Here is a 16,685-nt window from a genome sequence, read left to right on the forward strand (position 1 = left end):
AATTTGGACGGAATCCTACTGGATTTTCTTCCTAGTATCAAGCGAGTTGACACGTTTCAGCAGGCGCGTATACATATCGACAGTCAACAGGACAGCTACTCTACAGTTAGTATGCCTTGGGCACATCTAATTGATTCATATCGAACTTACCAATGGCAAGATACCCTCCGTATAGGCCACCTAGTAGTACCACCTTCTGCTCAGCGGTCACCACGGCTGGGTCCCAGAGGAATGCCTCGTACATGCAGGTCGCGGTTGTCAATGCCGTCTCGATTCCGTATACAAGGAGCAGCAATTCGGCATTACCGTTCAGTCCGCCACTAAAGAGCGCACGGACTGCCCATAACGACACCGGTAGATGGAAAACGAGCTCTAGGAAAGCGAATAGCGGGAAGAAGCTCGGGATGGTTGCCGGCGGCGGTGCGAAGAACTGATCATTGTATGTATTTATATAATAGACCCGCAACTCGTATAGAAAGTGAAATGGTGACGAGGGTGGTACCCAGAGAGATGTTGGGTAGAGGGGTACGAGGTCAACACCTGCAAATGTTAGATGACAGGATCATAAGCTGGAGAAACACATGGTATCCGGCTGTCATGCTGCTTGAAACCATAGTATTCATTTGGAAAGCCTTGCTTTTTATTCAAATAATCTAACAGAAACAAGAAGTGAAAATACTTTATCATATACTTACAGAACAAGACGGGCAGATGGATGAGGAAATACACAAGGTAGACTTTGTCCAACCAGTGCCTCGTTGAAGACATGATAGAACAACAGGCAAGGGTCCTGGAGTGGCTAGCAATATAATTGGCAATATAATTACTAAGGAATAAAGGTGTAAGTCACTGTATATAAACCAAAAAAGGTATATCAGTTCAGGTATAAATCGCAGGTTTGAGTGGGAACGTTGTTAAGATTGTATCTAAAATTATAGGTTAGAAAATATGCCATGTGCGTGATAGTATATTTACTGTTTATCTATACTGTGCAATGCATCCCCTATTCATGAACGTGAGTGATACATGTATGAAGACATTGAGTCAACTTGAGTGGCCTTGTATAATGAGCCATCGGAAACCCCTCAACCAACCTATAATTTCTCTATGATATTCACGAGGACAAGTATCTATTACGCTTTTGGTCCCCGAATGTTACATCTAGAGACGACTCAACATATATTAAGATACAGAGGTAGCTTCAGGTCTAGTGTAGAGTATCAAAGGGGCAATGTATATATATATCAGTTCGTGTCAACTCTTTAACTGTCAAGACTGTGAAATTATATAAGATGGCTAAATAGTCATTTCGGTATTATAATGCCTAACCCGCTAAATCCAATTCATTCTTCGGCGTGCCATCTTGCGAATTCTGCTACCCATAGACATCCTAAAAGAACGGGAACTAAGGGAACTAGACACCACCAGAGTTCGATGGTAAGACGGGAACGGAGCCATCGCTTGATGCGCCATTTTAGCTGGCGCCGATGTGCACATTTTGCCGTCCCATATACGAGGCACCCTAAACCGGGACGGGATTCACATTCTGCGTGTTCGCGGCGCCGCTGCATGAGTAACCTGAGATCAATATTTAGTAACGCCATTTATTCACCCAGGACAATACGAGGCTGCTGCCTTGGCATATTCGTCCCTAAGTACGCCGCACAATCCTTACCTGACGCTACCTCTGCAGAACTTCAAGTCGCTTCCCAGGTCGCAGCGACGATCGTTTGGACACTCTAAGTGCAAGCTCCGACGCTCGATCAGCCAATCCACCTTGAGCTTAAGCCCGGTATCAACAAGGCAGTAGAAGTATCTACTGGCATGCTTTAGAGATAAGGCGTCCGGATACGTGAGATGTTGACTGATCAGGAGATGTATTTCTGGTGGTAAACTTTCAAGGCTTCTTGCCCCGCCAGAGGGAGATATGGTAACAGGTTTTCCAGCTAGGCCTAATTGAAACATATGACCACGGTGAATAATGTCCATTGTTTAGATGGGTTGTAATCCTCTTGTCAAGGTCGGGTTATGTACTATCGGACTGGCGTGTTTAAGTGACCATAGGAGTAGAAGCCTGCCAAGGGATATCCATAGACCCAGGTAGCCAACTGGTTGACGATGAAAAATATGAAAAAAGGAGCGAAATGAAGACAACTGTAAAACGCTCCTGATGAAACTGCTGATTACCTGGGTAGGGTTATTGCATCTGAACGCGAAGGAGAAATTTCAGTTGCTTTGTATCATCCTGCTGCCTAAATGCTTAGCTCTGTTAATGCTCAGCTCTATTTTGTTTGAGAGTCCAGCATGGCTCGATGCGCAAGTGGACGTGTAGTTTAAGTGGCGATATAATCACTAGGCATCAACGTAACATAGGTAGGCAACAAGACTATTCTAAAGGATAAGTGAGTTGAGGATTAGTTGGATTAAACTTGTTGCTGTGGCTTCAAGTCGGGTTTGTACCCGATTTCATCCCGAGGTCCCTAACCCCCTGTACCTTAGGTAGGCTATCGCCTAGCAGCTGCCTACATGGTCCTACTAGTGGCCATGTGATGACGCGACTGCGCAACTGACTAGGCTGCTTTAGCGCGTCGAGAGCCTGGGGAATATACGGAGTACTCATTAGGTACCTATTTTATCGCTTTCTAACCAGGTAGGTACCTATGTATGTACCTAACCCCCACCACTCTAGGTACATTATGGGGTGGGGGGGGTCTATTGACATGGTGTCAGCAATAGTGATAAGGTGTGGACATAATGTCGGCGGTGCGCCGCTTAAGAATCAGTCCCCTACCTGATTGGCTAGCACGTGTAATATAGTCACCCTCGGGGGTAATTGTATCTAAAATATAAAGATGACCAAGTCTGAAATAGCTACCGTACGTACACGATTATACCTTATTGTAATAGTATTACTTTTAAAATACTAATATATTGGGAAATAATAGCTTTTTAGAGATCGTCACCAACGGCAGTTACGGTCACCTAATCGATATATGTCACGTACGAGACTATGTTAGGCCAGGACATAATGTTAGACCAAGTAATCTAATAAAAAATAAAAGAATAGAAGGCCCTGTAATCTAATACAGGGCGTTCAACATACTTATATATGTATAGAAAAGGCATAGGCACATGTAAAAGTCAATTGAAAAGATTACGTTGAATTACTATTACGAGATTACGGGCTACGCGTTTTACCATTACATTACGAGGTCATTACGAATTACGAATGATTAAAGTTTGACGTATTGCAGTATATATGCATAGTCCAGGCCCTTAATTAACCTGTATATACCCGGGGCTGACATTGTATTAAATCTCTGACATCGTGTTAAATTCCTGACATCGTTGTGGACATAGTGGCTATTTGGACATCGTCAACAGGCCTGGTAATTACGACGAAGTGGAAAGTATTGCTAACATTATATATACCTTGACATACTATCTATTAGTACTGACTTGTAAGTACCTGCAATGAAATCGGTACAACAAGCCTTGCAGACATTATGTTGACCTGTTGACATGGTCTTGACATAGTGTCGGGGCCTGTAATTATGTAATTATACTGACACCATTGCTGACATAATGTCAATAGACCCCCCCAGCCCCATAATGTACGTATGTAGCCCTAGGTACTACATGTACCTAAGGTTAGGTACCTAAAGTATCATCAAAACAATCAAATCATCAATGTGTTGTCGTCAACATTCTAAAACAATGAGTCAATCATGACTCGACTTCCTATGCTATAACCGCGCTAGCTAATAACTTCCATATATATCCCTTTACTTCGAATACAGCGTGATGGTCTGCTGGTCGAATAGCTGATATCCATGGCTCCCTCAGCTGGCCGTACCTTGGACGACGACGACGGCGAGAGCGACTACGGGTCTGACTTTTCGATAGGAGAGGAAGATATTGTAAATAAACTCCTAAAGGACCTCGGGAATAATACACCATTGCTTAGCAACACTACAACTACCGCTCTCAATTCTACGCAACTCGTCTCGCCCGTCGTTTCGCCCGTCGTTTCTCCCATCGCCTCGCCTACTAGTACTACTACTACAACGACTGCTAGTAGCTTGTCTATCCCGCCCGTGCCGCTTACCCAAGATGATAAGCACCATGCGTCGAGTTTGTGTACTCGGCCTACCGGTACTCTTCCTACTAAGATCGAAGAGCCTACGACTGCTCACGAATTCTCCAACTCGAATCCGTATGTAACATCGCCTTTGCTATTAGGTGGCGTTCAATACCCAGATCGTGAGTTCTCTGAGCAACATATATACCTATATATTCGTATTTAGTACATGGCACGTCTAACTAACTACTAGTGTCTAGTTAGTCGTATCCTATCCGATCCTAGATCTAATACAACGTCCAAATTTGAAACCGTCGAGCCTCCGAAAGATGCCCCTTCTCCCCTGCAGCGTTTTCGTTCCTTTCCCAAAAAGCCGCTCACGGTCTCCGACTTAGCTTCTGGTGCTTGGTGCGAGCTACAGTACTGGTACACGCTTACCCTGCTACCCGGAGGGAGGAAGACGAGAACGGCGGCGATGCGGGGTGGCACTCGTGTCCATCAAACCTTGGAAGATCAGGTACACACCACGGTCCAAGTCAGCATTACCACCAAAGAAGAGGCGTTTGCACTGCGAATATGGAACGTGATCCAGGGCCTCCGCACGCTCCGGGATGTTGGCATGACTAGAGAGCTTGAGGTATGGGGGATCATCGAAGGTCAAGTCGTAAACGGCATCATAGACGAAGTGAGCCATGATAGTCCGAATGCCGCTTTTGAGCAAGAGCTCAGCCAATCCGAATCATCCAAGGGCTTCGCCACAAGCTACCCAAAGCAGCAGACATCCATGACAGACTTTTTGGAAGCGCCCCGTAAAAAGTTTTACTTGACTGATGTCAAGACAAGAGGTTCGGATAGACTGCCTACCGGCGCCGCGCTCAGGCCCGCCAGGGTCCAGCTATTCTTGTATCATCGACTTTTGGGCGAAATGGCCTCCGGCGTGGTAGATTTTACTGCTATTTTGGATCGATATGGCCTTACAGCTGATGCCTTATTTTCTGATGCTTTTATGGCTCAGGTAGGCGACTTACACGATGAAATATTTTACGACGCGGATTCGGATGTTGGGGGTGCTTCGTCGTCGCATTCTACGCGTAGTGGGTGTGATACCGATTGGCCGGATCCGTCTTCAAATCGGCTTCCTCAGGATCTGATCAGATACCGATCCATTACGCAGATACTTCCGCTATTACAGTCCGAACTGCGCGAAACCTTCCCGCAGGGCGCCGCCACTATCGGCGAACTTCTCGCTGTCCAGTATCGCCATAGGGAGGATAGTCGCATTCTCGGTAATAATTCGTTTCCTAACGATCCTGAGGCTTTAGAGGGGTACCTCAGACAGAACCTCAAGTGGTGGCGCGGCGAGAGGGATGCTGAGGGCGTCTCCATCGAAGAAACTTATAAGTGTAGGTCATGTGAGTTTGCGGAAAGTTGTCAATGGCGAAAAGACAAAGAGACCGAATTTTTACGGAAGAAAAGGGGCATCACAGGCGTAAGGACCTAACATTCTGGCCTTTAGCTTGGCTGTCTAATAGCTAAAAAATTTAACGTATATCTAACAGCTTCACTAACTAAGTTAACTTTTGTTATCCGTAAACTGTGTCTTGCGTTGAGAGTTCGGATGAACTTCTTAAGACCTTAGCAGCTTATTACCAATAATACTCCTGGCAGTCTATTATACGAGGCTTAAAACTTAAAACAAACATACCACAAATGGATAGTTACTGAGGAAATGAGTATTTTGAATGCCTAATAAGTGATATGAATTAAGTACCTTATATGCGTCCCGTCATACTTCGTTCTTTATGATGCCGCAGGGTCATAAATACATTTCTAAGACCTAATTTGCGAGCATCTGGTATGTATGTTTGAATGAAGGGGCTGGGGGCTCTTCCCGAAGACCCCTGTTCCGTCACTACGATTAGACTAGAGAGTGGAGAGCAGATAGCTAAACGGCAGCATACAACTGGCTGGGCAGCCAAGGCAGCCAGGAATGTAAGAGAGAAGCCTGCGGAGATGGCGATTGACTAATCCTAAAATAGGTTACTTCAACATGGTTTCCATCCCTCTCGCTTCGCCCGATTCAATGGTTTTGTACCGGGTACCTAATGGTCCTTCTCTATCTGATCGATGATCGGCAGCTTTGAGCTCGTCGAGTGTAGTGAGTACATGCCTCTTTATCATGAAGTTGGGGTAAAGGAATCAGCCAAGACCACAACGCTCCTGCTCGATTGGTGCTGCTCGAAAGTCTGTCATGGGCTAGACTAACATCATTGTTAGTAGTGTAGTCACAATAGCGAAATTTGGCTGATGGGTTAGGCATAAGTATTGCGAGTAAGGGGTGGTATGGTGGCATCGATGAGTCGCGTTAATGAGAGCTTGAGATTTTTGTTCCTCTTGATTCACCACATGAAATATTCATTCCATTCTTTTCACTCCTAGCGATCTTGTACATTGTTTCGGCTTGCTAATTTGCTTCGCTTCGCTTCGCTTCGAACTGTAGCCATCATCATGAGGTCTGCTAGGTCTATACCTATTTTGATTAATTAGTCGAGATAGTGGGAAATAAAAACGAAAGAAAAAAAAATCTTCTCCCATATCGACAAGTTTCGATGTTAAGCGCCCATAATATTCGCGACAGGCTAGCTAGCCTCCCAGACAGTCGCATCTGTTCCCTGAGATGGCAATCTATGCTTCGCTATGCTGCCGTCGCCTTTATAGTCTCTATAACCTTGTCCGGTATCTTCTTGTTCCGCCGTCCCGAGGGCTTCCTCCGTAATACCGGATCCCATTACTTCGAATACTTTTGGAACCGCACAGCGAACCATCCCATCGACCAACTTATCAGCGATGCGCACACTTTCCACGAGAACTTGCTGAAGCAGCGAAGCTTCGACCTTCCCACGGCTGCAGCCCGCTATCGCGAGAGACGAGGGCGACATCCGCCTCCGGGGTTTGATGCTTGGTTCCAGTATGCGACAGAACACGAGGCGATAATTGTCGAGTCTTTCTTCGATAGGATATATGCTGACATTTCGCCATTCTGGGGCCTCGACCCCCGGACGACTGCCGAACGAGCCGCGTCGTGGGATTATGTCGTACGCGTTCGCGGAGGCGTCGCCAGCGGTATAGGCAACACACAAGGCAAGGTTCCTTGGCTGCAACTGTGGACTGGCTTGGTGGCCGAGGCTGCGCCGTGGTTACCGGACGTCGATATGCCTATTAATTATATGGACGAATCTCGGCTGATTGTTCCTTGGGAAGACATGACGAGTCTTATGGAGAAAGAGCAGGCAAGCCGCTCGGCAAAGCCTCTCGGCGAGGTGGTGACGAAATATAGCGGCCTTGCTCAGGTTGATGCTAAGGCCGACGATGCTTCACCTTATAATCCGAATTGGCTTGGAGGAAGTTACTGGGACCTTACACGAGTGGCTTGCGCTCCCGATTCTCCGTCACGTAATGTGACACCAATTCAAAATTTGGAGGAGCCGCCTGTGTTCCCAGAAGACTGGGAACCTGAGTACTCGTACAAAGGATATGTCCGTAACTTTACGGCCGCCACGGATCCCTGCGTCCAGCCCCACCTCCGTGGCATGCACGGCACATTTGTTGAGCCCCTGACGATGTCAACGAGCAAGGAGCTTATCCCATTGTTTGGTGGATGTAAGCTACCTGTAAATAACGAGATACTTATCCCCGGCGCTATGTACTTGACAAACGACCCTTTCTATTCCGGTGGAGATACTCACGGGCCGTCTTGGAGGAGGAAGACTAATGGCGTCGTATGGCGGGGTGTCGCATCTGGGGGTCGAAATAAGAAAGAGAACTGGTTTCATTTCCAGCGGCATCGACTTATAGAAATGCTAAACGGAACAACTGTATCGGGAATAGAGGAGCACAGCTCCCGCGCCATGACGTTTGAGATGCCACCAATGCAGAAGTACGACTTCCCGCGACGGCGCGAGGGGACCGTTGGCACTTGGTTGCAAGAGTTCTCCAACGCCGGTTTTGTCAATCTCCTCTGCTTTCCGGAGGATTCCAACTGCACCTATGTCCGGCCTTACTTCTCTGAAGTGCAGAGTGTTCCCATGAAGGAGCAATATAAGTATAAGTTCATGCCCGATGTCGACGGGAATAGTTTCAGTGCGAGATTTAGAGGTTTTCTGCTGTCAACATCCCTTCCGCTCAAGGCTACCATATACGCAGAGTGGCATGATGACCGCCTGGTTCCGTGGCTACATTTTGCTCCTATGGATAACACCTTTCAGGATCTGTACGCCATCCTCGATTATTTTACTCGGGACAGAAAAGGCGACGTCTCCGCGCGCTTCATTGCTGAGGAAGGTAGGTCTTGGAGCTCAAAGGTACTCAGGAGGGAAGACATGTTGCTTTATGTTTGGAGACTACTGCTCGAATTTGCACGCGTATGTGACGAGAAACGGGATATGCTTGGATATATAGATGATTTAAGACCGGCGTAATGAGTATATGTATATATATACGTGTGTAAACATAGCTTGTGTATATTTATTTTCTCGTAACCTATCTAGAGACCCTATTGGGATAGTCAGTGCTGTGCCGCGATATGTTTAAAATTCTATCTCTAGCACCTTTTTCTACATACCTATCTACGTCGTCTTCGCAATACCACCTAGTGGGCCACCTAGTAGGTACGGTACTCACAGAAAACACGATAGTAGATACATCTATATATCGTGAGGTGGAGAAATAATTAAATATAATTTTGTTGATCTTGCTTGCTACTTTCTTTTATGGTTGTCAATTAGCAGGTTGGTTTTGCTGTTCATAATGCATAACGTCATGTAATACTAGGTATGGGTCGATGGTGGCTACGCGGAGATAAGTTCAACTATCACCTATTCCAAGTCTACGAAACTTCTAGATCATGATAACGAGGGATGTTGACAATAAACTTCAATGGTTCGGATATTGGAACTTTATCGGCGTTTAGTGCATCAAAGCCGAATCGGAATATGACGGCAATCTTTTCTAAAGCGTATATTTAAAAGAGGGCAATCTAAGTTAGCTTTAGTATATATGTAGGACACAGGTCCTTCTCTAAACAGTCCAAATCAACCTAGAAGCATAGCTACCTATCCTGAGTCCCTAAAATGTCCGAATTTAGTCTTCCGCTCTCTAACAAAGTTGCCATCGTGACCGGAGCATCTAGGGGTATCGGGAAAGGAATCGCAGTGGAGCTCGCGCGCCGAGGAGCAACAGTATGAATCTATCAGAAGTATGGTCTATTGAAAGAATAAATAATAACTAATTTGGAGTTAAGGTAGTTTTGACCTACGTGTCTCAAGGCAGCGAGGTCCTCGTGAAGGAAGTTTGCCGAACTATTGAATCTTTTCCGCACAAGCCTCGCACTCACGCTTGTCGAGTCGACCTTAGTACCCTTGAAGGCCCCCAAATCCTTATTAGCGACCTTCTCGTATGGAGCGAACGAAATCTCGCGATCGACATACTCGTTAATAATGCCGGTGTGGAAAATGTGGCCACCCTAGCTGAGCTAACCGTTGACGATTACAATGCCGTCTACAACTTGAATGTGCGCGGTCCATTGCTCTTGACTCAGGCTGTTCTACCTTATCTGAATAGCCACGGACGTATTATCAACATCGGTTCCGTCGCCTCAAGAGGCGGCTTCAAGAAATTTTGCCTCTACGGTTCTTCGAAGGCGGCACTGGAGGGTTTGACTCGGACATGGGCCCACGAGTTAGGTGGTAATGGAACAACGGTCAACTGTGTAAATCCGGGACCCGTCGAGAGCGACATGCTAGACAATATCCCAAAAGATCTCGTGGAACTCCAGAAGACTCTGACGGCGGTCGAAAACAGAATAGGAACAGTTCCTGAAGTTGCAAACATAGTTGCGAGTTTGGCCGGCAAGGATGGCGATTGGATTACAGGCCAAACAATCTGCGCCTCCGGAGTAAGTTGACTTATTACCTACGTTATATTCCGGGTCTTATTTAGTGCTGACCATTCATTCGCGTAGGGCTATGCCATGTATTAGATTTACCAGTCGGACATTACGAATTCCTCACGAGGACAGCTTGGCTGCTCCGTATAACCTCTTAGGTAGGTGTTTTCTCTTCTTGCAATTACTCTACCTGTTAACGATACTGGTATGATTGTTACTATTTACGACGGAGATATTGACCTTTCCATAGATGATTCATGGAATTCGCTGACGCTTAATCTATGCTATTTATTCTAAGGCACTCGGAATACATGATTATCTGATCTTGCCGTTGATGAATCGGTGATATGGGTTTGGGAGGAATCGCTTTTGAACTAGACAGGGATCTCTTGTCCACTACATACCGCTTCCTCATTCATTTAGCTTATCATGGTTGGGGATGCGGGCGTTATTCTGTCATCCATCACTTTGTCGATTTGAAATACACTGCTTGTCACCTAACCTATATTGTCTTGCTGACAAATGCCCTGCGTGAGATTTCTCGTGTTGCTTATCAATTAAGGGGTTAGCATACGACAGTTCCATCGTCTTAACACACAAGCAAGACATCAATTAATAATGACTTGAGAACTCCAAGTCGAGGCTGTATCGGAATATAAAGGACCGAGAGGATCGAAAAGAATCTTGGAATTATATTGATACGTGATATTTATTTTTCTCATCTTATCATCTTATCCAACACCATCGAATTCGAACGCAGCAAAAATGTCTACGGCAATCAGGGTTGGCATAGTAGGTGCCACTGGTCGAGCGGGAAGCTCAATATTGAACGGGTTGCTAGCTTCCGAGACACAATTTGTTTGAATACCTCATACAATGATTCATTTCTAGTTGGCTGACTAGAGTCCTTAGGATATTACCGTTCTTGCACGACCTACATCTATCAATAGCGAGGCTAATAATGAACTCAAAAGCCGCGGCATTCGCATCGTAGCTGCAGACTTGACCGGTCCGAAGGATGACCTTGTTAAAACCGTTAAAGGCATTGATATAATAATATCGTGCATAGTATTCTCTAGCCTGGGTGATCAGATACCCCTGGCCGAGGCAGCGAAACAAGCTGGCGTTAAGAGATTTGTACCATGCAACTTTAGCACGCCAGCACCAAGAGGCGTAATGGATATGCATGACGAGGTAAGTTTCCATACCAACAGTAGTTTTGGTGCGAAACTTACCATGGCCATAGAAAGATGATATCCTTGCGGCTATCCAACGCCTGTATTTGCCATACACTGTGATAGATGTTGGGTGGTGGATCGACCAGTCAGTACCGGCCATACCTTCAGGCCGAACAGATCACGTAAGTATTAAAGTGCTCGACATAATTCCTGGCGACGGATCGGTACCCATGGCCTATACAAACTTGCCAGACATCGGAACGTTTGTAGCGAAAATTATTGCCGACCCAAGAACCCTCAACAAGAAGGTTTTTGCGCATACCGAAACACTCAGTGCAATCCAAATGAGGGACCTGTTGGAGGAGCTTAGCGGAGAAAAGGTCGCAAGAAATTATGTAAGTCGGATGGCTGAGAACCAGAAGATCCCTACGAATAGTGAAGCTAATATAACATTACTCCAGATGAGCGCAGACGAGGTACACGAGGCCATCGCTTCGGCGCGATCTGCCCTAGAAAAGAAGCCAGGAGATCCGAATGCTAAGTTTAGCCTCATGCTGAATCAATACATAGATTCATGGGGACTTCGAGGAGATAATACTCCTGAGATCGCATCGTATCTAGGATACCTAGATTTCAAGGAGTTATATCCAGATGTCAAAGGAAAGACGGTACGAGCCCGTCTTCAAGAGATCCTGAATGGGAATTGATACCCAGTTAAGGATGCTTTATCTTGTGGTTAAATCGGTTAGTTAGATTAAGTAATTGCTCAATATGTTTTCCTTAGACATCTAGATGAATGGGTCCTTGTAAGAAAGACCACGTGAGCCGGAGTCCGAGCTGGTGATTATAACAATTTGTTATTTCACTTATGGCGCATCCGCTAACTCATGAAAATAAGTTGTAGCAAAGAGGTCTTTAACATTCCAAACTGAGTAGATTCTTGCAGGTTGGCTTTGTTAACTTCTCGAGTCTTGGTCTGTTATGTATCTCAAACTCCTACTCATATTTATTAAATGAATTAGCCAGAGTCAAGGTCTGCTCGAGTCGGAATCTGATAGAAATTCTAAAATAGGCGCTGGATCCATTAGAAAGCTTTTGACCTTTGATAGATACGAGCAAGTAAAACGTCCGAGGGCCTATATTTCTGTAAAGATATCACACTCCATCACACCTTATGAGTTAATGGACTTACTTTGGTTACGATTCTTGCGGTGACTTTCTCCTTGGATACCTCTAAGTTACCAGATAGCTACGATATCTTTGGTTGTGGGCGTTTGATTTCCTTGCAGCAGTGACACTGGCCCGTTAACAAGATTGCAGACCCCTTCAATAGCGAGGTTACCTCCAAAACCGGAATTTATTGTTGTCTGTAACAAATTTCAACTTGATACCTACTAGTTAGGTAGACTTAAAGAGTTGCCCGAGTCTTACCTTGCATATAGAGTCTCCAACAAGTACGACCCGACCGCCATTATTCCAAGGCCCTTGAACCACCCCCTCTTCCATGGAAACCATGCCTGCATAAGATCTAGCCTCCCATAGGTCGCGGAATGGGTACTCTGGACAGGCAAATAAATTTCCATACTTCTCAATAGTTACTGTAGTGTCGGTATCTGTGTACCGCGGGCTGTCGAGCGTTGTTGAGTGATTTTCTTCCTTTATGAATACTTGGCCCATTTGTCAACGTACCGAAGACTGCCCTGTAGCTAGAAGTGAACCCTTGTGGGATATGTTAAAGGTGACTCCTCCTTACTAGAACAAATTGACTTACCTTTGGTAAGGTATTAGCATCTCTCAGGATCAGCCTTAGATACTGCGCTAGCTAAGAGACTGCGGATTGTGCTATGAACACCATCAGCTGCTACGAGAATACTACCCCTGATACTATCCCCGCGGTCGGTTATGACTGTTATACCGTACTCGCCCCCCCGAAAAGACGCTACGCCGATGTTCGTGAGAATTTGAGACTTGTCCTTAAGACCGTTATATAGAGTATCAAGATAGAAGCAACGTTCTATAAGCACGATTGGCCGTCTAGTTGCTTCTTCTACCAGCTTGAGAATGGGTGAATTGTCGAACATATTTCCCTGTTCATCGAAATGAAGGCGACCCGTGAGCGAAAACATTGCCGCGTATATTTCTTTCCAAATGCCCAACTGCTCCAATATCCTCGCAGTGTGGCATTGTATGATGATAAGAGGCCCCGGTTTGAGCAATTTCTCTTTTTTCTAGCAGAAGAAAGTCAACACCGGCCTTCTCCAAAGCATTGGTTAAGACTAAGCCAGGGATGCCTCCACCTGCTATGATAACTTTAAAAGATTCGGGATTAGCCATTTAAATTATCGTCGCGCGGGATATAATTGAAGGCCAGTTTCCTGTCTGGATAAACTTGTAAGTGGCACTAAGCATTCACCGAGGGGAGCATAAAAAATATGATAGAATTTTCATCTTCACATACTCCGCATTTTAGTTTCCTGATTATTAGAAATGAACATAAAAAAGTTAAATGGATGGCTGACTTGCTGTCTGCCTCATAATGATGGTTCAATCAGCACCTGCCGGGCCTTGAAGCTCAATGGCATCAAGAATATAGTTGGCACTGAGGAAGTCCGCATCACCCGAGCCATATACACCAAGTGTAAGGGTATTCTGCCCAGTTTTCAAGGCACTCGCAGGAACTGTCCACGTATAGACTTCGCCATACCCGCGATATGCTCCGCGAGTAACCCCGCGAGAATCGATTAGTTTCTGAGATATCATTTAGCTTTGCAAAGAACACTGCGCAATCTCGCTCTGGGTGGACTTACCGGAGCTCCTGGGTCCTTTCCGGTCCAGCTTCCAATGGCCACCGATGGGCGACCTCCCTTGAATGAAAGCGTAGTCCCTACTCTCAACGTGAGATCTCGAACTTGGTTGGCGGCGAGGTTGAAGTTAACCTTCACATTGCCGCCGGTCTTCGAGAAGAGGGCCATAGGGAAATCGCGCCCGGAGGATTGGCCAACTGTATAAGTACCTCCCCAAGATCCCATGCGAGCATCGCTGGGATGCATCCGTTCAATCTTGTCTCCATTCTTCAACTCCAGGGGTTGTCCGTCAAAATTTCCGATACGCCACACGACCGAAGTATTTGGCTCTGCCGAAGCGATATTCTTGGCTGTATCACTCCCGGCCGTAACAGTTACTGTGTCTTTGGCTACCTCGTACTCACCCTTGTAAAGCTTCATAGTATACGTGCCCGGCTTCATCAAGGGGGACTCGAAAGCTCCGTTCGCGGCTTTGGTCCAATACTGCGCTTTATCATTGTACCAGTGGACGACGGCTTCGAAATCTTTCGGAACCCCGGAAGCTGTACCGGAGACGGAGCCACGCTGGTTATCCGGTACGTAGCCCTGAATATCGAGAGTACTAAAGAAGGACGTGTCTAAGCTAGGAGAAGGCTTGTCCGCCTTATTGCTGTAAAATTGTCAGGCTTATAAGATGGGTTTTTCTTTTTGGATAGAAGGTTTCGAAACCTACGTAAACTTCATGGCATATGGTCCCATCAATCCAAAGCGCCACGGCTCCGTTCGAACATGTCCACTGTTCATGTACCAATATAGTTCTTGATCGCTGCTACCGGTCTGGCTATTGATGTCACGCATGAATGGCCCCCCAGACGAAGTCTCATACGCAACACCAGGCATGATCATCCATACAGCCGCGTTCTGCAGGAGGTACGAAGTTAGTCGGCTTTTTACATAGGTTATGGATTATGCCGAGACGCTTACAGATCCCGAGACGCCATGTATCTGGTCGTCGATAAAACGATCGCTTGTGTACATCTTGCAGCGAGTTTCTTGATTTGGGCATCGAAACGTATCCTTGCCTTCAAAAGCGGTGCAACCGATGGTGTTGCCGACGTCCCCGTGCACACCAGTAGGCAAATTTTCCTGCCGTAGGCGGCCAAGCCATCGAAGTTCTCCCGGGCTAACCTCCCCAGTGATATAAGTTGCCATGTAGATAGTCGGATCGTCCGGCTTCGCTATATAGTACTGTGTTACAGGTAGTGAATTGGCCTTCACTGTAATCTTGATATACTTGTTACTTATCGTCTCCGCGGACAGTTGCGACGTCCCGAGGCCTGAATTAATAGCCGAAGCCTTTCCCTTTCCTTGATACTCGACCCCGTTGAATACCAAACTGGTAATATCTCCATTGGCTCTATGATAGTTTAGCTTGGCTGGTCATATAACCAGAGTAGTGGTCAGGACCTGTCGACCTCGAATACCAATCCGCCATTTGTGTCAACCTAGTATAGCAATAATCAGCTGGGCATTGTATAATGTAAGATACCTAAATAATAATTCGCAAACCTTATATATGTTACTTGTAGTAGTAAGCCCGAACGCGGCGAGGGCACCCCCGCTGAGGCATGCTAAGGCCAGAACAGCGGATGCGCCTAACACTGTGACTGGTGTATCAACTAAGATGCCGAAAAGAGACAGAGATATATCTAAGGCGCATGTTGATGCTCACAATATCCAACCCTTCGCACACTCATATATACTCGAATCCCTACTTCCTACCCAATACCTAGATTTATGCCTGAAGCCATGTAATAATAGCAATTAAACCGGGGCGGTATTGTTACGGCGCATGCGTTCAAAGATCGCACAAATGTTGTCGTGTAAAATCAAATTCCCTAATATCCGGGAACACTAGGTGCCTTCTTCCTCAAACCAAATAAGGAAAATATCTAATAATCGTGTACAGTTATCCTGACCTATCGAGGGGAGCGGAAACCCCGGCAGAATTCCTCACCTGGCGGCAGAACGAACAATCCTGGTATCCACCGGACATAGTATTCCTTCGGGACAAAAGTAACCGAAGAGGACCATGGTTGAATAACTTGGATCAAGGCTAAACGTTTGCGTTTATACATACGTGATTACTAAATAGCCTGGAAAGGACTGGGTATAAAATCGAACATAACGATAAGATGTCTAACATATGATGTCGTTCTGCGAGGCAAGAATACCTGAGCATCTCTTAGGTAGGTAGGTATTTAATGAAGGAAACTAAGATATGGCAACCACGAAATAATTAACTAACTGGAACTATTTGTTTGAGTGCCCGTATTTTAACCTACCCAGTTCTACAGAGATTAGTAGGTGACACGGAGTGAAGTTGTACTTAAACGTTTTAGGTACCAGAATGACACACCTCGGGTTTGCCCATGCTATATACATGCGAGAAAGGCTACATGATAACGGTTCTTGCTTCGATGTGCTGTAAGGATGCGTCTGCGTTTTACCGAATAGCAATCTACTGCGTGTCTATCTTTGTTGGTTCATATCGGCAATCCGGCTCTACAATCGGACGTGTCGTCACGTAGGTTAGGTACCTAGGTAACTAGGGTATTTTGAGAAGGCGTCATGGGGCGTGTAGGTATTCCTGAAATGATGACGAATGTATTGTTATGCTAACGTTAGCATGTGGAGAG

General features: G+C 45.9%; 8 protein-coding genes across 8 annotated transcripts; 4 read left to right on the forward strand and 4 right to left on the reverse strand.

The window, feature by feature from the left end:
* Positions 1 to 15: 15 nt before the first annotated feature.
* On the reverse strand, positions 16 to 768 carry F4817DRAFT_320896 (transmembrane protein 6/97; the record flags this gene model as incomplete). Its single annotated transcript, XM_049301231.1, has 3 exons — positions 16 to 95; positions 151 to 540; positions 696 to 768. 3 exons carry the CDS (start codon positions 766 to 768, stop codon positions 16 to 18), a joined length of 543 nt encoding a protein of 180 aa, XP_049154105.1.
* Positions 769 to 1,080: 312 nt separating this feature from the next.
* On the reverse strand, positions 1,081 to 2,476 carry F4817DRAFT_353188 (uncharacterized protein). The gene is made up of 2 exons (XM_049305327.1): positions 1,676 to 2,476; positions 1,081 to 1,578 (listed from the first exon to the last, which is right to left on the reverse strand). The coding sequence occupies exons 1-2, from the start codon at positions 1,987 to 1,989 to the stop codon at positions 1,344 to 1,346; spliced, it is 549 nt and encodes a 182-aa protein (XP_049154106.1). The 5' UTR covers positions 1,990 to 2,476; the 3' UTR covers positions 1,081 to 1,343.
* An 899-nt stretch (positions 2,477 to 3,375) lies between these two features.
* F4817DRAFT_353190 (exonuclease V) lies at positions 3,376 to 6,001 on the forward strand. The gene is made up of 3 exons (XM_049305328.1): positions 3,376 to 3,461; positions 3,596 to 4,263; positions 4,342 to 6,001. Exons 2-3 carry the CDS (start codon positions 3,834 to 3,836, stop codon positions 5,580 to 5,582), a joined length of 1,671 nt encoding a protein of 556 aa, XP_049154107.1. The 5' UTR covers positions 3,376 to 3,461; positions 3,596 to 3,833; the 3' UTR covers positions 5,583 to 6,001.
* Positions 6,002 to 6,588: 587 nt separating this feature from the next.
* F4817DRAFT_353192 (glycosyltransferase family 90 protein) lies at positions 6,589 to 8,966 on the forward strand. The gene has a single exon (XM_049305329.1). It carries the CDS (start codon positions 6,691 to 6,693, stop codon positions 8,557 to 8,559), a length of 1,869 nt encoding a protein of 622 aa, XP_049154108.1. The 5' UTR covers positions 6,589 to 6,690; the 3' UTR covers positions 8,560 to 8,966.
* Positions 8,967 to 9,110: 144 nt separating this feature from the next.
* On the forward strand, positions 9,111 to 10,789 carry F4817DRAFT_353195 (NAD(P)-binding protein). Its single transcript, XM_049305330.1, has 4 exons — positions 9,111 to 9,318; positions 9,381 to 10,034; positions 10,101 to 10,183; positions 10,324 to 10,789. Exons 1-3 carry the CDS (start codon positions 9,211 to 9,213, stop codon positions 10,116 to 10,118), a joined length of 780 nt encoding a protein of 259 aa, XP_049154109.1. The 5' UTR covers positions 9,111 to 9,210; the 3' UTR covers positions 10,119 to 10,183; positions 10,324 to 10,789.
* Positions 10,525 to 11,969, forward strand: F4817DRAFT_369521 (isoflavone reductase family protein). Its single transcript, XM_049307359.1, has 4 exons — positions 10,525 to 10,883; positions 10,938 to 11,219; positions 11,272 to 11,598; positions 11,665 to 11,969. Exons 1-4 carry the CDS (start codon positions 10,791 to 10,793, stop codon positions 11,908 to 11,910), a joined length of 948 nt encoding a protein of 315 aa, XP_049154110.1. The 5' UTR covers positions 10,525 to 10,790; the 3' UTR covers positions 11,911 to 11,969.
* A 1,018-nt stretch (positions 11,970 to 12,987) lies between these two features.
* Positions 12,988 to 13,450, reverse strand: F4817DRAFT_369525 (uncharacterized protein; the record flags this gene model as incomplete). The annotated part of the gene is made up of 1 exon (XM_049307360.1): positions 12,988 to 13,450. Exon 1 carries the CDS (start codon positions 13,327 to 13,329, stop codon positions 12,988 to 12,990), a length of 342 nt encoding a protein of 113 aa, XP_049154111.1. The 5' UTR covers positions 13,330 to 13,450.
* Positions 13,451 to 13,747: 297 nt separating this feature from the next.
* F4817DRAFT_369527 (polysaccharide lyase family 4 protein) lies at positions 13,748 to 15,743 on the reverse strand (the record flags this gene model as incomplete). Its single annotated transcript, XM_049307361.1, has 7 exons — positions 13,748 to 13,951; positions 14,011 to 14,656; positions 14,720 to 14,907; positions 14,971 to 15,403; positions 15,454 to 15,491; positions 15,556 to 15,641; positions 15,719 to 15,743. The coding sequence occupies 7 exons, from the start codon at positions 15,741 to 15,743 to the stop codon at positions 13,748 to 13,750; spliced, it is 1,620 nt and encodes a 539-aa protein (XP_049154112.1).
* Between the last annotated feature and the right edge of the window lie 942 nt (positions 15,744 to 16,685).

Source organism: Daldinia loculata, assembly GCF_022478755.1.
Source record: "Daldinia loculata strain CBS 113971 unplaced genomic scaffold F4817scaffold_91, whole genome shotgun sequence".
Classification (NCBI taxonomy): domain Eukaryota; kingdom Fungi; phylum Ascomycota; class Sordariomycetes; order Xylariales; family Hypoxylaceae; genus Daldinia; species Daldinia loculata.